General features: G+C 42.6%; 2 protein-coding genes across 4 annotated transcripts in view; one reads left to right on the forward strand and one right to left on the reverse strand.

Annotated features, from left to right (window-relative positions):
* The first annotated feature begins 1,720 nt into the window (after positions 1 to 1,720).
* On the forward strand, positions 1,721 to 14,289 carry fbxo25 (F-box protein 25). Of its 3 annotated transcripts, none has more exons than XM_027134583.2 (11): positions 1,721 to 1,870; positions 2,103 to 2,218; positions 5,311 to 5,414; positions 6,935 to 6,984; positions 7,094 to 7,186; positions 7,290 to 7,383; positions 7,697 to 7,881; positions 9,808 to 9,990; positions 10,564 to 10,707; positions 12,111 to 12,137; positions 13,423 to 14,289. In XM_027134583.2, exons 2-11 carry the CDS (start codon positions 2,103 to 2,105, stop codon positions 13,510 to 13,512), a joined length of 1,086 nt encoding a protein of 361 aa, XP_026990384.1. In that variant the 5' UTR covers positions 1,721 to 1,870; the 3' UTR covers positions 13,513 to 14,289. The 3 variants fall into 3 exon arrangements, with proteins under 3 accessions (XP_026990384.1, XP_026990385.1, XP_026990383.1); XM_027134582.2 differs by having other exon boundaries at positions 1,800 to 1,972; XM_027134584.2 differs by lacking the exon at positions 12,111 to 12,137 and having other exon boundaries at positions 1,799 to 1,972.
* A 1,258-nt stretch (positions 14,290 to 15,547) lies between these two features.
* The window catches only part of si:ch211-225h24.2 (uncharacterized protein LOC564539 homolog), a 20,352-nt gene continuing 11,446 nt past the window's right edge, over positions 15,548 to 24,453 (reverse strand). The window contains exons 3-4 of the mRNA XM_047807383.1: positions 22,070 to 22,185; positions 15,548 to 18,281 (exon numbers count right to left, since the gene is read on the reverse strand). Coding sequence (XP_047663339.1) covers positions 17,837 to 18,281; positions 22,070 to 22,185 — 561 coding nt within the window. The 3' untranslated portion in view covers positions 15,548 to 17,836. The remainder of the gene's footprint in view (positions 18,282 to 22,069; positions 22,186 to 24,453) is intronic.

Consider the following 24,453-nt stretch of genomic DNA (forward strand, 5'->3'; position numbering starts at 1 on the left):
CTACGGTTTTAGACATCTATTCAAAATTTGAGGAATTTTAATTTGAGAAGTTAATAGCATTGTGGAATAATAAGGGTTTAAACTAATCCAAAATAACACGAGCATGTGTTCACCTTGACAAATAATGTATAGTGAATTTATAGAACGTCCATAGAAAGCTGTGAGGTTGAAGAAAACGTGTAAAGGTCAAAGACATGATATAGGACTGTGTCTATTGATGCCAAGTGAAAATGTAACTGTTATTAAGCCATACAGCCAAAAGCTTGTGGCCAAAACCTGACCATTACACCCATATGTTTTACTTGAACATCCCATTTCAGATTTAGTTCCCTCGTTGCGGCTCTAAGAACTTCCACCCTTCGGGGAAGGCTTTTTCGGACCATGGCTATAAAGATTTGCTGATACAAGCCCAAACACTGCCAAGCTGCCACAGTCGTTCTCTTGATCGAGCAAGAATTCTGCTCTACTGTAACGTATTTCTGACATGTTGATGATTTCGTCTTCTCTTCAGCCGGAAGAGCATTCGGGGTGCGTTCGGTGTTCAGCGTTCGGTGTTCATTCTATACGTCTCTACAAATGTGCTTCATACTTTGTGGCAACAATTTGGGGAAGAACAAATTATGGTGAGATGGTCAGGTGTTCACAAACCTAGGTAGTCTAGGCATCAGTATGTTTATGGATTAAACTTAAATATAAAATATTGCTCTTGGTTTAGAATCCTAAATGATCTCACACACACACACACACACACACACACACACACACACACACACACACACACCTAGGTAGTCTAGGCATCAGTATATTTATGGATTAAATTTAAATATAAAATATTGCTCTTGGTTTAGAATCCTAAATGATCTCACAGACACACACACACACACACACACACACACACACACACACACACACACACACACACACACACACACACCTAGGTAGTCTAGGCATCAGTATGTTTATGGATTAAATGTAAATATAAAAATTGCTCTTGGTTTAGAATCCTAAATGATCTCATACACACAGACACACACACACACACACACACACACACACACACACACACACACACACACACATCAGTATGGTTACAGATTAAACAGAAAATACTGCTCATGGTTTAGAATACTAAATGAACTCACATACATACATACACACACACACATACAGTACACACACGCACACACACACACACAAACCTAGGTAGTCTAGGCATGTTTATGGATTAAATTTAAGAAAATATTGTTCTTGGTTTAGAATCCTAAATGAACACACACACACACACACACACACACACACACACACACACACACACACACACACAAACCTAGGTACTCTAGGCATGTTTATGGATTAAATTTAATAAAATATTGTTCTTGGTTTTCAATCCTAAATGAACTCACATACACACACATACACACACACACACATACACACACACATACACACACACACACACACACACACACACACACACACACACACACACACACACACACACACACACCATGATGGTTCAGAATTATAATAGCTGGCTGATTTTTCTCCACTGATTAACACACATTCGTGTTTCTTCTGGTTCTTTTAAAAAAAAACAACAACACCAACACTGGAAACACGTGCTGTTCTCGGTCACGTGTCGCAAACCTGCCTAAACACAACACAGAAGGCTAGAACAGAGAACGAGTGACATGAGCGGGAGCCAATCAGAGCAAAGAATTCCGGGTAGCAACAAAAATAAACGTGAACCTCTCGACCAATCAGGAAGCGCAGAGAGGCGTTCCGTATTTCGCTGCACTGCCTGTTTACTTCCGTCAATATTAGAAGGGAAGAGAGAAGAAATTTGTTGCAGGAACAAAGAGGAATCGCGGTGAGGAAAGTTTTGTCATTCGGATGTTGTTCAGTCTGACGCGTGTGTGTCCTGACAAAGCGCTGTCAGTGGTGTGTGTTTGAGTTGTTCCTCTGTATAAAGGTCTGTATGTAAACTAGCCTTGTTACATAAACAAACAAACAAACAAACAAACAAACAACATGACAAACTTTCACCTTTTTTTGTCATCTTCATGTTTATATTTGTGTTTTCTTTCTCTGTCATGGTGAAGATGCCGTTTTTGGGACAAGACTGGAGATCTCCAGGCTGGAGTTGGATCAAAACTGAGGATGGATGGAAACCTTTTGAGTTTTTTGGGGCACAAAGTAAAGGATTTCATCTGGAAGAGTAAGTCACCTAATTACAGTATTACACATTTAGCTCATCTAAACATACCGATCGGAAGGTTGTGAGTTCGATTCCCATGTCCACTAAGCTGCCCTTAACCCTCAATTTCTCAGTTGTATAAAAATGAGATAATGTAAGCTCGCTCTGGATAAAGGTGTCTGCTAAGATAATGGAAATCTGTGGTTAAGGTGTTGGGCTACCGATCGGAAGGTTGTGAGTTCGATTCCCATGTCCACTAAGCTGCCCTTAACCCTCAAATGCTCAGTTGTACAAAAATGAGATGATGATGGAAATCTGTGGTTAAGGTGTTGAGCTACCGATCAGAAGGTTGTGAGTTTGATTCCCATGTCCACCAAGGGCCACTGTTGGGCTCCTGAGCAAGGCCCCTAAACCTCAACTGCATAGCTGTATAAAAATGAGATAAAATGTAAGTCACTCTGGATAAAGGTGTTTGCTAAGATGCTGGAAATACTTGTGGTTAAGGTGTTGGGCTATCGATCGGAAGGTTGTGAGTTCGATTCCCATGTCCACTAAGCTGCCCTTAACCCTCAAATGCTCAGTTGTACAAAAATGAGATGATGATGGAAATCTGTGGTTAAGGTGTTGAGCTACCGATCGGAAGGTTGTGAGTTTGATTCCCATGTCCACCAAGGGCCACTGTTGGGCTCCTGAGCAAGGCTGCATAGCTGTATAAAAATGAGATAAAATGTAAGTCACTCTGGATAAAGATGTTTGCTAAGATGCTGGAAATACTTGTGGTTAAGGTGTTGGGCTATCGATCGGAAGGTTGTGAGTTCGATTCCCATGTTCACTAAGCTGCCCTTAACACTCAATTGCTCAGTTGTATAAAAATGAGATAATGTAAGTCGCTCGTGATAAAGGTGTCTGCAAAAATAATGTATATGTAAAAAAAAAAAAAAAAAAAGCGTATAAAGAAGGCAGAGAAGCATAAAGGAGCTCGTTGGATTTAATCACATTACACATCGGGAGACAAACAAACAAACTACTTCACTGTAACCTTATCACTGTAAAATATACATTATATTAATGTATGCATCTGGAATATAACAGATTTTTCCAGAACCTTACTGGTTTTTCCGTTCTAAAGCTTTCTAAATATCTTTTTCCATCTAATATTTTTTTTAATCACTTTTATAACGAATGAAACGATTCAAATCCTGGCAAAAAAAAAATACAGTCGTTATAATATTATTATTATTTAAAAATACGTCTCATTAAATGTGAAGTATTTCCTCAATACCTCTTTTCCCTAAAAGGTTTTGACTGTTGTTGTATTCACATGATGATGATATTAGTTTCAGCCTCGGGGTTAAAGTCGTCTTACGGTCTTCGGTATTTGCTGCACTTAGTCTTGCATTAAAAAGAAACGGTACAGAGTCCATATCCTGATGCCTGAACATCTCATTATAAAACAGGATCTGATCTGGGATCTGGGATCTGGGATCGACTCTACGGTTAATTATTTATTTATTAGGTGTCTGAGACAGAATGGACTCTTGATTCAACATTGTGTATATAAGTGGTCAAAAAAAACCTTTATGTCCTTTCGAGAGTCTGTCACTTTCCTAGTTAAACAGTAGGAAATGTGTGTGTGTGTGTGTGTGTGTGTGTGTGTGTGTGTGTGTGTGTGTGTGTGTGTGTGTGTGTACAAATATAGTTTTGTGTAGCAGCTAAGTGCTTTTGTGTCCAATCAGCCTGGACAGACATGAGTGGTGCGTAATAACCTCTAATTACAGCTCAAAAATTGAGGTAAGGTTTCATTTGGGCTTCGTGAAAGTGCACACACACAGGAAGTGAGGAGGTTTTGACACGTGGACGTGTCTATATTCAACACTCCGAGGAGTATTATTGTTTTCTCTTTTGACCAAAAACGGGTCCACACACACACACACACACACACACACACACACACACACACACACACACACACACACACACACACACACACACACACACACACAGACACACACACACACACACACCTACATGTTTTAAGGCAGTAATCCAATTCACCGCACACGTTTACGGATAATGAAGCGTTTCGATGCAGCAGAACAAACGAGCGTCTCTTTTATTCGATTTAGTTTAATCCGATTTGGTCGAGTCGAGATACGAGGAAGAAATCTTGAGAGGAAACAGACTCATGACAGAACCTGTTCTGTCTGGGTGACACCAGACGGAAATCATGACACTTCTACGTTAAAACTAGAAGGAATTCAGAAATGCTTCTTGTCCATAAGTTGCTGTAAAGCTCCTGGTTACACAGTTGTGGGTTTCGAACATATAGTACGCAGTCTTTATGTTCGCACGCTCCGGTGTTACTCGGATGAAGATGGGTTCAGGTTTGAGTCTGGATCCTCTTAAGGTTCTTCCTCGTATCGTCTCAGGGAGTTTTTCCTCAACAAAAGGAAAACTTTTGCTCATTAGGGATCAGTTTAATGTTAAACTTTAGACATTTCTTAAAGGACGTTTTACAAAATGTAAAGTGCAAAAGGCACGAAATTATTCATCCTCGTCTCACCGTGTCCATCATTTCTTCAGAATATGGTTTAAAGTAAACCGTAGCTAAAGTTAGCTAAAAAAAAAAAAAAAAAGATTCATTGGCTGCTCATGATCTATTTACTTATTTATTTACCTATTTTATTTATTTATTTATTTATCTGCCTACCTGTTTGGTTATTTATTTATTTATATTAATTTTAATAAAATTTGTGGCTTTTAAATTTTTGAAGAAAAAAAAAACGCAAAATGATTTCTTAGCTCAACAATAATCAGATAACTGTTTGTATAATAATAATAATATTGTTGTTGTTTTTGTTGTTGTTGTTGTTATTATTATTATTATTATTATTATTATTATTATTATTATTATTATTATTATTATTATTATTATTATTATTATTGTGTTTGTTTAATGACATGGAAGTCGATTGTGCCCGGACTTCCCAGTATTTAGTTTTGACGTCAATAAGCGACTAAAGATTAACTGCCTGTGCTCAGAATCATTTTTCACATCCATGCCTGTCTTTTTTTTTTTTCCTTTTTCTTTTCTTCTTCCTTCTTTACTACAGACTCGACAACGAAAACAAAGAGAACGTATATGTGGAACACGTGTGTGAAGTAGCTGCCAAGAAAAGGAAGAAGGATTTGGTGAACAACAACACAAAATCACAGTGTGAGTACCATCTGTCAGCGTAATACATCTCAACATCTAGTAGTAAAAGATGGTGACTATCTTGTTGTTGTAGACTGAGTCAGGATTTCCATTTATGGGAAAGCCGGATAACCGACGAGCGATGGCCGAGCGCCGGTGCGCGCTCGCCGCTTTAATCTGGCTCGCATACCAGCGTGGTAGGAAATAATCTGAACCTGCCTGTGAGAGCACAGCCATTACCCTTCTCGACCCTCATTATCTCCATATCTCACGCATGGGATGGATCAGAACATACGGCTGCTGCTCCTACAGCCCTGCACACGGGATATAATCACTTGCATTTTGAGGTTTTTGGCTCTGATTCCATCTGTTGTGGAAATCTGACATTTGTCTGCAAATAAAACACTCCGATGCCATCGCCACAACTTCCCCATATTTGGCATGGAATCGTCTGCTGTTCCCCAAAGGCATGCAGGCATACCAGCCTTTTTTTTTTCAGCCGCATCGTGTGATTTAATTTAATCTAAGCAATAGTGCTGAGAAAAATCCGTACCTTTTCCGAACAGTACGGAATCGATTCTCCACGTAAACAGCCAAGACGAAAACAGCGCAGGTTGTTCGTCACAGTAAAAAAAAAGAATAAAACAAACCCCCGGAGCTGACGACTCCTTCTATAAATATCAAATAAACATTTCCTGACAGAAATTCTCCTCGTATCAATGAACACACCTCATTCTTGGTTAAATAACTGCAATTATTTTGATTAACGGTACAGTAATCCCTCGCCACTTCGCGGTTCGAGTTTCGCGGCTTCGGTGCATCGCCGATTTTTAAAAAATATTCATCGAAAAATTCAAATAAAAACGGTTTCCCAGAATGCCAGAGGCTTCGTACATACCCACGGGCACTCAGACAAGGCACATGATTGGTTCCCAGCGCGAGATCTGAGCTGATTGGCTGCGCTTCGTCGCATCCTCTCCCAGCTTCTTCCCTTGTTGTATCTCTTTTCGTTAAGCCCTTACGATGCCTCCTAAGCGCCGTGCCCCTGCAACAGATTCCTCTAGTGAGCCCAAGAGGAAGATGAAGATGGTGACCATCAGTGAAAAGGTTAAACTTAGGGCCAATCCTACTTCGCGGATTTTCACCTATCGTGAGGGGATCCGGTCCTCATTAACCGCGATAAACGAGGGATCACTGTATACGATTTCTTTTAGGTCATGTCGAGCGTCCGCTAAACCGTCCCGAGTCCGTGCGAACGAGCTGTTGCTATAGAAACGATGATTCTTTAAGCTGCCTTCTTAATTGTTTGAGTGTTTTAAAAAACACTTTCACACCGGAGACTTCTTTCATAATCGTGAAATAAACATCTTACGGAAAATCGAAACCCATAGAGTTACGACGCCGGAGGAAACTAAACGTACGGATATAAACCCGGAGCTGCGTCCCAAATCGCACGCTCGTACGCCACACGACGTTCCGCTGTACACTCAGTACGCTCTGTGCCGTACTCTCATTGACCGATGAATCTGTTGTGTGTTTAGTTCTGTACAAGGAGCGGTGGATCTACGTTCAGAAAGAGAGCACGAGAGAGGTGAGCCATCCATTCTACACTACACCGGTCCTTCCTGAAGGTCAGAAAACAACTGTAAACATGTCTTTTATTTGTGTGTGTGTGTGTATGTGTGTGTGTGGTGGTGTAGAGACATGGCTACTGTACACTTGGGGAAGCTTTCAACAGGCTGGACTTCTCCACCGCCATACAGGACATGCGCAGATTCAACTACGTGGTCAAAGTATGAGATTCTGCTTCATTTATACGGTCTGACTTTACTTGCGCGTGGCTTCGTGTGTCACTGGCTGACTCACATTTGTGTGTGTGTGTGTGTGTGTGTGTAGCTGCTGCATCTAATCGCCAAGTCCCAGCTGACGTCTTTGAGCGGAGCCGCTCAGAAAAACTACTTCAACGTGCTGGAGAAGATCGTGAGAAAGGGTGAGAGACGGGACAGAAACTGGGCTTTACTTATTCGAGCGTAAGAACGATGTGGGAGGGTAAACGCAGCTGCCTCTTATCTATAAGGATGAGAGGTTCGCGTCCTGGCTCTGATCTACGTGCAGGAGTTTGCATGTTCTTTAAGTGCTTGGATGGTTTCCTCCAGGATCTCTGGTTTTCTCTTCTAGTCCACAAATTAGGCAGAAAATATCAAAAAAACAAAACAGATTTCCGAAGCAAATAGAAACCCTCATGTTAGAATAGTTTTGTTGCCATACTTGTTTTATTTAATAATGTTTTGGGTTTTTTAAAGCTGTGGACGATCATCAGAACCCGAGGCTGATTAAAGCCTTACTGCAGGACCTCAGCTCAGTTCTCGGGGCTCTCATCCGGGAAGTGGGCAAGTCTGTGCTCGTAGGGAACATCAACATCTGGCTGTGCCGCCTGGAAACCATTCACAACTGGCAACATCAGCTCAACAATTTACAGATCCCCAAGGTATCGTGTGTGTATGTGCGTGTGTGTGTGTATGTGCGTGTGTGTGCTTGTGTGTGTGTATGTATGTGTGTGTGTATGTATGTGTGTGTGTGTGTGTGTATGTACAGTATGTATGTATGTAACAATTTACAGATCCCTAAGGTATTGTGTGTGTGTATGTGCGTGTGTATGTACAGTATGTATGTATGTATGTAATAATTTACAGATCCCTAAGGTATTGTGTGTGTGTGTATGTGCGTGTGTATGTACAGTATGTATGTATGTATGTAATAATTTACAGATCCCTAAGGTATTGTGTGTGTGTGTATGTGCGTGTGCCGCTTTTTGAGTAAAGGGGTTCTTCTGGGACGATGGCCATCGTCCCAGAAGAACCCCTTTACTCAAAAAAGTGGCACATCACAGCCAGACTGAGGTTTGCCCGTGAACATATGAAAGGTAAAGATGTGAATAATGCACATAGATGTTGCTTATGTTTGGCGAAGAAAGGGTGAGGCCTTCAACCCTAAGAACACAGTTCCCACAGTTAAACATGGTGGTGGGAGCATCATGCTGTGGGGCTGTTTTGCAGCTTCAGGCACAGGGTGCCTTGTTCGGGTGCATGGCATCATCAAAAATGAAAATTATATTGACATTTTGAGGGATAATGTGCAGAAATCTGCTCGTAGTCTAGCCTGAGGTCGTCGCTGGGCCTTTCAACAAGACAATGATCCAAAGCATACATCGTAATTGGTCCAACAGTTCCTGAAGGATACCAAAACCAAGGGTCCTGGAGTGGTCAGCACAGAGACCAGACCTCAATCCTATTGAGAATCTGGCGAGTGCGCAAAGTGAATGTCCATGCTCGGAAACCATGCAATTTGGACCAGCTGGAGCAATTTGCAATGAAAGAATGGGCTAAAATCACTCAGGAGACCTGTGCCAACCTAGTACAGAACTACTCTAAGAGGTTGTTGTCAGTTGTGGCTCAGAAAGGGTACACTATTGACTATTAATGACCAGGGTCTAATAATTTTGGACGTTTCATTTTTGCCCTTTCTTGTTTCAACTCACTATTTCAATTAAATATGCTAATCAAACTTAGTGGACATATTGTCTTTGTTATTTTGGAAACAAATACACTATAAAACATTTGTTGTTAATGGTCATTTCCATGGAGAAATCAAGAGTTTTGTCTAATTTCATAAGGGGGCTAATAATTTTGGCCTCAACTGTATGTATGTGTATGTATGTGTCTGTGTGTGTGTGTGTGTGTGTATGTGTGTGTGTGTGTGTGTGTGTGTGTGTGTGTATGTGTGTATATACGTGTGTGTGTGTATATACGTGTGTGTGTTTGTGTTTATATATGTGTGTGTGTATATGTGTGTGTGTGTGTGTGTATATGTGTGTGTGTGTGTGTGTGTGTGTGTGTGTGTGTGTGTGTGTGTGTGTGTGTGTGTGTGTGTGTGTTGAATTAGTGAACAGTTTAAGCAGGATTAAGCAGGGAAATAATTCACTTGGGGTTTGTAATTATAACTTCGCTTCACACCGAGCTGCATCACAGCATGGTGTCGTTGATTACTTTCCTATTTCAGCATGACATGTTAGGTTTTATTCCCTACATGGTGTTTTCTTGTCATGTTGGAATTCTAGTAATTACGAGTTTCTGACTTGTTCACAACTGGTAATTTGTGTTTATGGTATATTTGCAATTACACACAATTGGGAGAGTGTGACATTGTGTCATAAACACACACACACACACACACACACACACACACACGCATGCAAGTGAACCAGTTAATGTCAAACGGCTCGTGTCTTGACAGCATAACGAATAGTTCAGCATCGTAAGTTTTCCGAGGCAGCATCGCCATAGAAACTATCATGTACTCGCACGAGTCGTCATGTCGTAATTGACTCGTAATGAAGCTCTCGTTTCATTTCCAGCGAATCTCCAACGGCATGACACTGAGTGACCTTCCGTTGCACATGCAGAACAACATCCTGTACAAGTTCAGCGATGCCTGTGACATCATCAATCTGGGACAAGCCACGCCCACACTGCACATGCTCAGCGAGGATCGGCAGCTGTGGAAGAAGCTGTGCCAGTTTCACTTTGCTGAGAAACAGGTGACAAAGTGATTTGAAAAAAATTTTTTTATTTTATTCTTAAGTTCAACACAGGAAGGTTTGGGGAAAGTTTAGGGAAGAGTTTCTTCAGCTAGTCCCTTGACACGGTGTGAACTGTCCTGTAAATGCTGTAGTGACGCCGTCGTGACGGCGCCGGAAATAGACGTAAGGTGTGCTGTACACACCCCAGTGAATGAGCGGTTACTATAGAAACGGTGACGCATCACATCCAACATATAGATATAAACCTTACGGACAGCGATTCGACTGTCCGAGCTGCTGTTAGAGAAATAAAACTACTGAGAAATAACTGTGAGAGAAAGCTGTAGAACTTTCGAAAGCTCAGTTGTATAAAAATGGAAGTCGCTCTGGATAAGGGCTTCTGCCAAACGCCGGTAACGTAAATTAAACTGCGTCTGATAAGATGTTGATTTAACTAAATCCACAAGGGGGCGGTGTAGCTGAAAATCCAGCGGTGGTGCTGTGTTTCTCAGGAACTCTGTGACAGATACTGTGTCTGTTAAATGGCATTAAAGTGATCGTGTGTGTGTGTGTGTGTGTGCGTGTGTGTAGTTCTGCAGGCACCTGATTATGTCCGAGAAAGGTCACGTAGACTGGAAGTTGATGTTCTTCACGCTGCAGAAGTACTACCCAAAGAAGGAGCAGTACGGCGACACACTCCACTTCTGCAGACACTGTAGCATCCTTTTCTGGAAGGTAAACACCGCTAACGACAATATGTCAGCCGTCGGATTTTCAATCACGACACGCTGTTTTGACGAGTACAGCCAATAAGATCCCGATAGAGATCAACTGCACTGGGATAAGTACGTCAAGCTTCCGGGGATAAAGGTTTATTCACAAATGTAACACATTATATAAACATGAACTGTGAGGAAGACCTGACTGATATGTCGCTTAAAGGATCAGTTCTCAGCACCAGGGACAGCAACACGTTATATATAATCAACATTTATGTTATAGATCCCTAAATGTTAACTAATCAAGATTAGATGCTTCTCGTCAGTCGCTCAATCTTTTGTTTGTTCCCCAACATTAAAGGAGGGGTCTCCGATATTTGAGAAATGCTACAGAAAACCGAGTCAGGCCACCAAACAAAACAAAAATCAAAACAAACTTGTAGCAAATGAGCAGAAAGGGGCGTGTCTTGTCATGTCTTGTCAATATGCGGCGGAGAGAGTGTTCAGTGCGCATGTGTGACATTAGCAGAAAGCGGTTTTAACAGTGATATGGAGGATAAAAACAAAGAAAGAAAGAGAAGAAAGACTTACAATAAGGCAAGAAGTAGGACGTGTTAATATAGGATCAGCTTTCCAGCGCTGGAGAGAACTGAAGGAGCAGGAAGTTGGCCACATATTCACAGGTTGGAGTTTCCCCGAGTCAATAACTCCTGAGCTAAACGCTGTTACTACACAAATAACACCTCTTTTCTATCGTAGTAATGTAGAGACGCAGCTACAACCGCGTTTTGTGTAGTAACAGCGTTTAGCTCAGGAGTTATCGACTCGGGAAACTCCGACCTGTGAATATGCGCACATGCACACACGTGCACTGAACACTCTCTCCGCCCATATTGATAAGACCCGCCCCTTTCTGCTCATTGGCTACACGTTTGTTTTGATTTCTGTTTTGTTCGGTGGCCCGACTCAGTTTCCTGAAACATTTCTCAAATATCGGAGACCCCACCTTTAATGTTACTCTAGGTACACTCACTGACCACTTTATTAGGAACCCCTGTACATCTGTCTCATGAGGCAGCAGTTTACGCAGGAATCTTCAGGCTCAGATTAGGTTTAAAATAAAAGCTGGGATTTGCTGTTATAGGTGAACAGTCATGGATTATCATCCTTTATCCACAAGGGTTTAATTTCCGTTCAGAATTCTTGATTCTGATTGGTCAGAAGGTATTGAGAGTAACACAGGTTTGTTGTATAAAGAAGAAGATTGTTGATATGGTAAAATTCATCAAAACACTGCTGTGCTCTGATCCAAAACACCCTTCACCTCTTCTGTAACCTTTAACCTTTTCCATTTGCCCTTCTTTAATGTGCTGCTGAATCGCTTTACCGTTCCGACCCCCGGCTTCTTCCCACCAAAAGGACCGACACGTGGCTTTGCTCTTCAAGGTACATTCATGACTCTCGTCGTTCGCTCTGTGTTTGTGTCGGTGTCTTTCGTCCTGTACAGGCCCTCCTGTCTGTCTGTCTGTCTGTCCGTCTGTCTGTCTGTCTGTCTGTCTGCCGTCTGTCTGTCTGTCTGTCCGTCTGTCTGTCTGTCTGTCCGTCTGTCCTCTCTTGTGCTTCATTTCTCTCCGATCGCTCACAGTTTGAACTCTTTACACATCAGGAAGCATGTCTTAGCTTTCACACACGTTTTTGGTGAACTGGTGGGAATAAAAACACGGGCGCTGTTTAGGTTTTACTTAAAGCTAACTTGTTCATCGTGGCAGTGAAACGTGATTGGTTGCCACAGGTTGAGTTCTCAATTCCGATTGGTTGTAAGGTATCGATGTTTTTGTTATAACAGCAGCACTAACAGTAGTTACAAGACAATTCTCCTGTCGATATGGTTTTCGGTACAGAGACGTTTCTTTAGCGTTTAGGGAAGGAGTCTCTAGTGTCAGTGCTTTGTACCAGTCAGTTATTATCTGCTAGAGAACATTCTAGAGGACAAGAGACATTCTGTCCTGTGTAACACCACAAGCTGTGTGTTTATGATGGAATAAAGTGATGAGATGTTTCATGGACATTCACTAAATGGATAAAATGCATGATGTGTTTCATCCATGCTGCCTAGTTAATCTCTCTCTCTCTCTCTCTCTCTCGCTCTCTCTATCTGTCTCTCTTGCTCTCTCCCTCTCTCTCTGTCTCACTTTCTCTATTTCTCCCTCTCGCTCTCTCTCTCTGTCTCAACTTCCTCTATTTCTCTCTCTGTCTCTATCACTCTCTCCCTCTCCCTCCGTCTCACTATCTCTATTTATCCCTCTCTCTCGCTCTCTCCCTCTCTTTCTCACCTTCTCTCTCTTTCTCCCTCTCTCTCTCGCTCTCTGTCTCTCTCCCTCTCTCTGTCTCCCACTCTCCCTGTCTCTGTCTCACTCTCTCTGTCTGTCTCTCTCTCTCTCATTCTGTCTGTCTCACTCTGTCTCTCTGTCTCCCACTCTCCGTCTCTCTCTCCCTCTCTGTCTCACTTTCTCTGTTTCTCTCTCTCTATCGCTCTCTCCCTCTCTCTCCATCTCACTTTCTCTATTTCTCTCTCTCGCTTTCTCCCTCTCTTTCTCTGTCTCACCTTCTCTCTCTATTTCTCTCTCTCTGTCTCTATCGCTCTCTCCGTCTCACTTTCTCTATTTCTCCCTCTCTCTCTCTGTCTCCCTCTCTCTCTGTCTCTGTATCACTCCCTCTGTGTCTGTCTCAGGACTCGGGACACCCTTGCACAGCCAACGACCCTGACAGCTGCCTCACACCCGTCTCGCCTCAGCACTTCATTGACCTCTTCAAGTTCTGAAGTCTGCTGCACGACGAAGTCCGACCCAATAAACACCCGAGTTTTCACTCCTGACACTCATTTCACCCCCCTCCCCCTCACTACAGACCGCACTTTTTCCTTCTCTCCTTCCCGTTAGCAGCAGTGTGGGAGCGAGCTGACGTTCCTCTCGTTCCTTTCCCGTGTTTGCCATCATCGAACAACCGGCCTTCTTTTTTTTACATCCGAACCTTAAGGGCTTATTAATTCTAAAGATGTCAGTGTGTTAGTGTTTCTCATTTGTATCGTTTTTATTTTTTCCCAGTCTCACATTCAGTACTGGTTTGTGGACGAGTTGGATGAAATTAATAAAGAAGCTTTGCTGCATGCTGTAGTGGGAGACCCGCAGGAAAAATACAGAAAACCGTCGGGAGAAACAGAACAAGGTTTTTTAGTAGTAACCGGATGCATGTTGACGTAGCCGTGATGTCGAGTCGATCCTCGTCGTCTTGTGTCGTGCATTTTATCAGACCTGTTTCACACTAAAGTGTACATTTGCACCAGTTGCTTTTTGTCATATCAATCAGTGACTTTTTATGATACACTTTTTTTCTCAAAAAAAAAAAAAAATGATGTAAGAACTGCTATTTATGAGCTAATGTATTTTATATCCTTTCTTTTGCACTTTGTAATAATTCTTTAATAATCCCGGGACGTCTGTGTAACGGATCGAAGTTGATGGTACTATTAAAGATCTGCTAAAATAAATAAATATATATGAAAAAAATGATTAAAGTTTTCATGGAGGAAAAAAAAAAATCTCATTCAATTGTAAACACACGCTTTTACACTGAAGGCTGACGAACAGATCAGCCATTTTGTTTACTTTCTAATTGTGTAGATATTTTAACTTTATTGTTTATCGTCATCTGATCAAAGATGAGAAGCCAAAACAACAAACGTGATGTTTGTTTCGTGTGAATTCATAGTCTGATCTTCTTGGACAGACGAGCCAAATAATAAGGCTCACTTAAAAAAAAAGAGTCGACTCTTTTGACTCCCAGTTCCCAACTCGTTCTAACTTCCTAGGACTCGAACGCGTCGGCTGTAATCTGTGATTTGAGGCCTTCGGGAGCCCAAAGAGTTGACTCCAAAATGACTCATTCGATTCATTTGTTGCCCGAGCGGCTTGCTGGCATTTTGTTCTAATCTGAACAATTTGGTGAGAAAAGACAAATTTGACTCACTGAAAGTCAAAGCGAGGTGCACGGTGGCTTAGTGGTTAGAACGTTCGCCTCATACCTCCAGGGTTGGGGGTTCGATTCCCACCTCCGCCTTGTGTGTGTGGAGTTTGCATGTTCTCCCCGTGCCTCGGGGGTTTCCTCCGGGTAATCCGGTTTCCTCCCCCGGTCCAAAGACATGCATGGTAGGTTGATTGACATCTCTGGAAAATTGTCCGTAGTGTGTGTGTGTGTGTGTGAGTGAATGAGAGTGTGTGTGTGCCCTGCGATGGGTTGGCACTCCGTCCAGGGTGTACCCTGCCTCGATGCCCGATGACGCCTGAGATAGGCACAGGCTCCCCGTGACCCGAGAAGTTCAGATAAGTGGTAGAAAATGAATGAATGAATGAACGAATGAATGAAAGTCAAAGCTGAGTCTCCGTGTCAGAATTGGCTTTTTTTGGCTCCCAAGCAACTCGTTGCCATTTCGTTTCTAAAATGCGTAATAACCGGCTCTTATGCTTTTAATGCTTAAAAGGGTCGACTCATAAATTCACAAGCTTTGTTTTTTCATCTCCTTACCAGTAATAAGCGACTCATTGGCTAACGAGCTAGGAGTCGAATTCTTTAGGTGAGTCAGATCATTTAGCTCGGCTCAATAATACGAGCCAAGTGATTCGGTGCACCGAAAAAAAGAACCGAGGTCCGAACGCCATTCAGCACAGTCTGGTGTCCGTCAACACCGGCTTCAGTGTAAAGAGTCGTGACTAAACGTGTGGCAGAACAGAAGGTCCCAAACAAACAGCAGCTTCTCAATGTTCAGGTAAATTCCTTAACAAAATCGAAGTAACCACGACTGTCAGAAGAAGCTTTATTCGGAATCAAAAGTCTGGTGATAAAACCAAATGACAAGCAGAATTTAGACAAATGTCTACAAACAGAAAAATCAATTAAAGTCCATTAACACCCCCCCCCCCAATTATAACTTAATAAAGGACTGACAATGTGCTAGCATAAACAAACCATCAGTAGAATTTGACAAGCATGATTGTCTCGGGTAAATTTTCTGTTCACTCAGTGAAGATTTGGGAACGTGTGTGTGTGTGTGTGTGTGTGTGTTGGAATCAGATCAGTGGAAGTTCTCAGAATCCCTGATGTGTGCTACAAGGTATTGAGGCCTGAATAATGAAGCTTCATCGTAATATCGTTCAGGATTTTGCGCTAATTCCCACATCTCACAACCCTAAAAAAAAAAAAAACTAATAATAATAATAATAAATAATAATTGGATGACCTTTCATGACTCGTCAGCAGCAAATCAGGTGAATTTGCCATTTAGTTCTAATTTAACTCCCTTTCGGTCTAACGATGAGACGTAGAAGACAATGCAGCATCAGTAGCAGTTCAGTAGTTTCGTTCGTTCATTCGCTCTTTTTTTTTTTTTTTTTTAAGGCTCAAGAGGAGGAAGGGAACGGATTTCTTACAGCAGTAGAGCTTTCGTTAGGCAGTGACAAAGGGTCGAGGATTAGGGTCGAGGTTTACCCCGCAGACGTGCCAACCCTGAAGAGGAAAGGTGCCCAGCCTCATGGGTAATGACGTGAAGCAGGGTTTCGTCATGACCATAATGTGGACCAGACATTACAAAATGTAAACGGTTCTAGTCTGATCATCCTAAATAAAACTGACAGACAGGAAACTTTTCCTCCACATGATGGTTCATGTGTAAAACCCTGTATATATGAGTATGAGCACTCCAGATCCCGTAGTCACTGGGGCTTGAGCAGACGTTTGAACACGTCTGTGCCGCGGGAGAACAGCGTTTTCCTCACATTCAGATTATCGTAAGCACTGACGACGGTTTGTACAACCGTTCGGCGTTTTTTTTCTTTTTCTTTCGGCTGATTAAGACACGTGTCTTTTATACTGTAGCCGAGCCAAACGTGCGTCAGATGGATCTGATTTAGCGTTAGCAATTTTAACTTCAAAGTGATGTCAAACTCGTCGGCTCCTCGTTTCAGCAAAAAAAAAAATATATACTGTATATATATAATAATAATCTTGTCATTGTTACTAAATTTGACATAGGGAAAGAGGCGGAGCTTCCACTGTGGTCAATTAATCAATCTCTCCAGGGTTTAGTTTCACAATTTTGTACTTTTGTTTGGACCAAAACGTGTCATGTGTACAATCACATCACATTGGCATTCAGCCAAACCGCTCTTTGATTCACGTGCATGAAGACTACAGCTATCGTAAAAAAAGTCATGACATACGAGTCTATACAGGCGTTGCGGCAAAATCCATCAGTTTGGTCACAGCAATGACAAAAAAAAAGGGTTTGATTAATATCAGGGGGGTTTAAAAGACCTACATCAATTTCAGTCACGAAGGAAAAAAAAAAAAGAAGATGAGCAGGTCTGCATCTGCACCGCCTTGAATTAACTGCTCTGAACACCTGAGTTGGGAGATTGTACCCACAGCATGAAGGGGTGTTGTGAATGACGCTCGTTTCCTGTGACGGTTGATGAGACAAAGGCGTTAATGTAGGTACAGTACTGCGTGGTGCTCACAGTCAGGTGGTGTAAGGCATTGTTTTGTTTTGAAAAGATTTCCGTCACATTCGCCGCTGAATCGGTACTAAATCTGAACATCCCGATTGGTTTAGAGCTCTATAAGGCACAGTAGTCTCTTACGTCGCCCCCTGTCTGTGGATTCGAGCAATCGGTCAAACGATTAAAAGATTTAAGGCTGACTTCAATTCGTTATTAGGATTAAATACGAAACGATTTGGTCTAATGTTAGTAAGCGTTTCAGTGCCGCGGTCTTGCGCAAAAAAGGCAGCAGGTATGGTGAAGTGTGTCCGTTAGCTCGGTGTGTCCTTCAAGGGAAACGGATTAATAGTATTGTTTTAGACTTAGCAACAACAAAATATGGCAATTTCTGCTTTTTTAAAAAAAGCCATTAGGTCCTGTGTAGTTTTAAGACCTACAAAACAACCCACCCAATCATCAAGTACACACAACAGGGGCACGTCTTGTGATGTTTTTTTTTTTTTTTGCTTCTGTGCATGCTATCCGATCTCAGTTACGTTTCCATGCGCTTGAGTGTTTGGTGTTTATATGAGGTCTGTGAGTAAGCTGGATTTCTCATTTAAGCCCCTCCCACGCACTCTCTGATTGGCTCCCGGGGCTGCGGCGTCGCACTGCCGCCAGTTTGTCTCGAGCACGTGCAGCCCACTGCGAGGGTCCTGTAGCTTGGGGTTCGCTCAGACTGGCGTAACGCGAAGAGTCTTCTTCCGAGCCGATGCCCGTCCAGGACGGCAGGGTCAGAGAGCCAGGCAGAGAGAGCGACAGCCCTGTAGAGAGCGGGGAGTCAATCTTCTTCCCCTCCCCCTCGCTTCTCTTCCCCTCAGCTTCCTCGCCCAGCTGCGGTGGCTCCCATCCCTCCATCCTGTCCATCTTCCGGTTCGGAGTGATCTGACGCATGGTCATGGTGATGCTGTCCCAAAGGCCCACACGATCTTTCTCCGAGTGAGCTTTACCTTTCTCCTTCTCCTTCTCTTTTTCCTCCTCCAGGTTCTTCTTAGCAGACCTGAGAGAAGAAGAAGAAAGAAACAATTCTACACTTTTAGATGAAACAACTTCTGTTTGAAACAAACAAACAAACAAAACAAAATGTGCAGGTCTTTATATATAACTCTAATAATCAGTATGAAAGAAGTCACATGTTATACAAGCTATCCTGATTCCTGAAGCCCCTCCTTAACAAGCCCTTTGCTCCGCCCCCTGTCGGTCTGTTCGGGAAATAAGACATGGCGGAATCTGGAAAGCGCCCGGCGCGGCCGGATACTTTTCCAAAAACCTGACACGAGAGAGAGTAAAAGCAGAATAATAATAAAAAAAGCTGAAAGCAGCATCTTCTGGGCCAAGAGCTCTGACTCAGCGAGCCACACATTCACAGACGCACGACAGTTGTTGCCTAAGCGATCTCAGGCAAGCAGAGACCAAACTTTAGGCACAGGAATTTAAGAGTGATCCATATTTTCACTCGTGTTTTCACTACGGATGCTGGTGGAAGCCTTGAGCGTAGCAGGAAGGTTAGAAATGAACAAACGGGCATCGGGTGGCTTTGAAGCTGCAGCTGCTGTGTCATTGCTGTAACTTGTGGTGTTGTCTGTTGATCTTATGACCTTCAGTCAGGTGTCAGGATGATGGGGTACAAACTGCACAGCATTTGGTGCAGGAGCAGCGGTAAGGACGGTTAAAGGCAAGCGATTTTAGTACCGTACTTTCCGCACTATAAGGCGCACCTAAAAGCCTTAGATCTTCTCAAAGATTAGCGATAATCGATAATGCGCCTTGTTTGTGCACTGGGTTCCAAAAATCGGTATAATTCGGTAAGCGCTCTACTCGATTGACTGTCGTATACAGCGTACGCTGGCAGCGATAAACCGACCAGAGAACATCGTGTAATACGTACGGTACGTACGCTTACCTGCAAAACACCATTCGTTTGTCTGAGGACCCCCGAAAATGGCACCAGTGAAGAGGAAAATAGCGAGTTACGCCACCATATGTGGATGGATCGTGGATGCCAGGGCTAAGGTATCTGCTTTAACTGTCGTCCGAGCTTTCGGAAAGCCGGCATCGTTGCTGAACAGCATCCTGGCAACGAGACTGACTCCGACAACGATGAGAGGGAACCCGGCATGTTGGATGGCGAAATTGCTCAGCTGTTCGATTCAGACACAGAAGATGAGAACTTTGATGGATTTGATGTGACATACGGATGTGACATACGGCTAAGTACGGTGACCCATACTCAGAATTCGTTCTCTGCATTTGACCCATCCAAAGTGCGCACACACACACACACACACACACAGCAGTGAACACACACACAGCAGTGAACACACACACAGCAGTGAACACACACACAGCAGTGAACACACACACAGCAGTGAACACACACACAGCAGTGAACACACACACAGCAGTGAACACACACACAGCAGTGAACACACACACAGCAGTGAACACACACACACACACACGGAGCAGTGGGCAGCCATTAATGCTGTGGCGCCCGGGGAGCAGTTGGGGGGGTTCGGTGCCTTGCTCAAGGGCACCTCAGTCGTGGTATTGCTGGCCCCTGACCTTAGGATTACGAGTCAGACTCTCTAACCATTAGGCCACGACTTGAGAGAGAAGATAAAAAAATAATGTGTGTGTTGTTAAATAGTAGAATAAAGTTCAACTAAACTCACTGTTTTGCTTCCGTTACTTTTTTTTTTTTTGGTAGACCGTGTGTTTTAGCATGCGCCTTATAATACAGTGTGCCTTATGTATGGGTTGAGTACAGAAATAGACCCCGTAATTGAGACTGTGCCTTATAATCCGGTGCGCCATATAGTGAGGGCGGAAAATACGGTATTTTGTTGTAGCTTTAGTCCGGTCGGTCACGCTGCCGAGAACTCTGTTGCATAGCTGCAGGTCAAGCTTTGGAAGACAAGTACCGAGTTTTATGCTGTTGCTGAGATACAGCCATGGGCGCCGGAACAAATAAAAAGTGGGTGGGTCCTGTCATATAACGGTCCCGTCGCCCGTGGAGTTCAGGAAGCAGGAGCGTGGTCAATGCTGTAGGTAAGACGCGGAATGGAGTTTAATTTATTAGGGAATTCCTCAAGCAGGATGGATTCGACTGGCGGCGCTCTGAAAAGTAATAATAATAATAAAAAAAAAGACATGCGCTGAATAGAGACGGTCATAGTGGGTGGGTCCAATAGTATCGGTCTTAAAAAGTGTTTGGGTCCTGTCCCACCCACATATAATGGTTCCGACGCCCATGGATACAGCATTCGTTGGTTTTGTTCTTTAAACCATTCGGAGCTTTGATGTCTTTGATCATTTTTGTTCAGGTTGGTCTGAAGAAGGTGTTCGCCAAATCTGGGGTCAATTCAAAATAAGTGGACATTTTTGGCAAAATCCGAGACGGCGGACGTCTCTACTCGATCCAGCTCTAGGATATGTACAAAATCTCTACAACATTAGAAGTATTCGGCCATTTTTTGTCCACACAGACTCAGGTACTTGTTCAGTCTCTTGTCATTTCTAGACTGGATTACCGCAATGCACTGATCAGGTCTACCTATGAACGTAATCCGTCCTCTGCAAATGATCCAAAATGCAGCTGCCCGGCTTGTTTTCAACCTGCCAAAGTTCTCCATACTACCCCGCTACTGCGATCCCTCCACTGGCTTTCGGTATCTACACGCATCAGATTCAAAACACTGATGCTGGCCTACAAAGCCAAAAACAGACCAGCTCCCTCTTACCTCAAAGCCCTCATCATTCCTCACACTGCACCCCACACCCTCAGATCTACCAGCACTGCTCGACTGGTCCCACCATCTCTCAGGGTAAGAGGCAAGTACACTACAAGACTCTTCTCTGTTCTGGCACCAAGGTGGTGGAACGAACTTCCCCTGGAGGTCCGGACAGCTGAGTCACTGGCTATTTTCAAGCGGCGGTTGAAGACCTACTTATTCAGGAAACACTTCAACTAGCACTTCTTTCCTTATCTTTTGCACTAAAAAAAAAAAAAAAAAAAAACCTTTGACACTTTTTCATTGTAACTTTGAACAAATGTTTTAAACTCATGGTATCTTAAGTATGTAACCTAGTGAGCAGCATTAATGTATTCAGTGTTAGAGATTTAAGCACTTATGTACGTCGCTCTGGATAAGGGCGTCTGTCACATGCTGTAAATGTAAATGTAATACACAATTATTTACTTTATTGTTTCTATTAGTTTGATTTATCTTATACTTTTTTTTGTACACTTTTGTTTGTTCAGCTTTTATTTTGTACTCCACATCAACTCCATTTCTCCTACAGGAGATGAAGACAGAATGAAGTGAAGAAGGAATGCAGGAACGATTACGAATGTCCCGTCCTGACACTTTTATTGTGATCTTAGGTCTTAGTTTGCAGGTACTGTATGATCTTTTATTTTATTTTCGCTCCACTGTAGACAGGAAGTTGAGGTTTTAGGCACAAATCGTTTCTCCAGCTTCGAAAGGAAGGACACGGCGTTAGAAACAAAAGGTGGGGTTTCCATCTGTTAGGATTCTTCCTTTATGTTAATGCTTCAGGGTGATGTTTACTCGGAGCTTTACTCTGTCCAGGCCTCTTGTCTCCATGGACATTCCTGTTCCAGCGGTTTCATGATCCTTGTTTATTGCTGTTTCCTAACTGCTTCAGTCAGTTCAGGATTCGGTCTAAATCTCAGCCTCCGTCCTGATTTCTACTGTCCTTCGGCCTTTGTGCCATCTATTTTCTGCTAGAAGGAACAATATCTGCAAGGCTGAATGGACTCACCCTTTTTTGTGTGGGACCGTGACCCCTGTGAGCAGGAAGTGCTCGTCATCTTGTGAAGGAAACAGCTTCTTGTCTCCTTTGTCCTTCTTAGGTTTTACCTTCTTGATCTTGGAGTCCTGAGGGAACAGGAAAAAGAAAATATTTAGCATTCAGCTACGAGTTGTGGGTTTTTTTTGGTAGGTTATGATGTAGACCGATAGAGCGTAAAGGAACTAGGATTTTTCATTACAACCTAAATAAATAAGTAAGTAAGTAAATATATATATATATATATATATATATATATATATATATATATATATATATATATATATATATATATATATATAAATAAACAAACGACTGGTTATAATTAACAACAACAATAATAATAATAATAATAATTATTATTATTATTAATACAAAAATCTTCCTGTACAATTACAATATTCATTTCTTTGGTTTTAAGTGTATTTTTTCATGGCTATTAAAAAAAAAAGTGTTAAGAAACACTGATTTTTTTCCTATTCAAACTGTATAGATAGACAGACAGACAGACAGACACAGACAGACAGATAGACAGACAGACACAGACAGACAGACAGACACAGAGACAGACAGACACAGAGACAGACAGACACAGAGACAGACAGATAGACAGAGACAGACAGACAGACAGAGACAGACAGACAGACAGAGACAGACAGACAGACAGAGACAGACAGACAGACAGACACACACACAGACAGAGACACACACACAGACAGAGACACACACACAGACAGAGACACACACACAGACAGAGACACACACACAGACAGAGACACACACACAGACAGAGACACACACACAGACAGAGACACACACACAGACAGAGACACAGACAGACAGATAGACACAGACAGACAGATAGACACAGACACACAGACAGAGAGACACAGACAGACAGACAGACAGACAGACAGACAGACAGACAGACACACACAGACAGACACACACAGACAGACACACACAGACACACACAGACAGACACACAGACAGAGACACAGACAGACAGACACACACACACATAGACAGATAGACACAGACACACACAGACAGAGAGACACAGACACACACAGACAGAGAGACACAGACAGACAGATAGACACAGACACACACAGACAGATAGACACAGACACAGACAGACAGATAGACAGACAGACAGACACACACAGACAGACACACACAGACAGACACACACACACAGACAGACACACACAGACAGACACACACAGACAGACACACACACACAGACAGACACACACAGACACACACACACAGACAGAGACACAGACAGACAGACACACACACACACACACAGACAGATAGACACAGACACACACAGACAGAGAGACACAGACACACACAGACAGAGAGACACAGACAGACAGATAGACACAGACACACACAGACAGATAGACACAGACACAGACAGACAGATAGACAGACAGACAGACACATAAGTACATCTACAGAATTAAATAAGTAACCTGTAGGAGAGATGTGATAATAAAGTCTGGTCCTCGTGCTTCCTGATTGGTCAGAACCTGTTCAGCAGCTCTGTCAGTAGTCTTACTGTAACCACGTGGTGATATTAACAAACTTATTCTAATACCTGATCATTTTTTACTAACAATTCACACGGCCGCTTGTTTAGGGGACGTTCGATGGAATTGGGTAAAATAAAAAAATAAAAATTTGTTTAAAGGATTTTCAAGTCTCCAAAATCTCACAAAACTCTTACATTTACGTTTAATGTGACATTTTCAGGCACAGGACACAGGCTTCAGGACATTCCCAGTTATATAAACGGTGTTGTTTAAGTCTGATTAACTATGTGAGAGAGAGAGAGAGAGAGAGAGAGAGAGAGAGAGAGAGAGAGAGAGAGAGAGAGAGAGAGAGAGGAGTTAATTATATACTTTTGTCCTTCAGATTACAGGGACAAAATAACAACACCCGGACTCCGTTATAATAATTCTTGGGGAATTTAATAAAGCAAATCTCTCCCGTGAACTGCTGACATACAGACGTTACATGTCCCCCAGAGACAGTAATAAACTGGACCACTGCTACACCACAATAAAGAATGCATTTCCCCCCCACAGACAATCTACCTCATGAACAGTTCAATTATTATTTGAACCATTAGGTTGTGCTGTATCGTCTATAGCACAACAGGACATACAAACTACTTTTTGTTCTATTTATTTTTCTAACTGCTTGTCTATTTGTACGTGTGTGTATCTGTGGATTTTTTCTTTTTTATTCTCATCTTATTCTTATTGTCTGTGTGTTGTTGTCGTCTCTGTGTACTGGAATTCCATGTATGTGCAAACATAAAGCTCCTTCTTATTCTGAGAGAG

This window comes from Tachysurus fulvidraco, chromosome 23 (assembly GCF_022655615.1).
Source record: "Tachysurus fulvidraco isolate hzauxx_2018 chromosome 23, HZAU_PFXX_2.0, whole genome shotgun sequence".
NCBI classification, from domain to species: Eukaryota; Metazoa; Chordata; class Actinopteri; order Siluriformes; family Bagridae; genus Tachysurus; species Tachysurus fulvidraco.

Bases quoted from the DNA above. Each gene is read 5' to 3' on its own strand.
- fbxo25 (XM_027134583.2), top strand. From the start codon at position 2,103: ATGCCGTTTTTGGGACAAGACTGGAGATCTCCAGGCTGGAGTTGGATC. The intron at 7,384-7,696 runs GTGAGAGACGGG...GGTTTTTTAAAG, and splicing joins GGAGAAGATCGTGAGAAAGG to CTGTGGACGATCATCAGAAC. The intron at 7,882-9,807 runs GTATCGTGTGTG...TTTCATTTCCAG, and splicing joins ACAATTTACAGATCCCCAAG to CGAATCTCCAACGGCATGAC.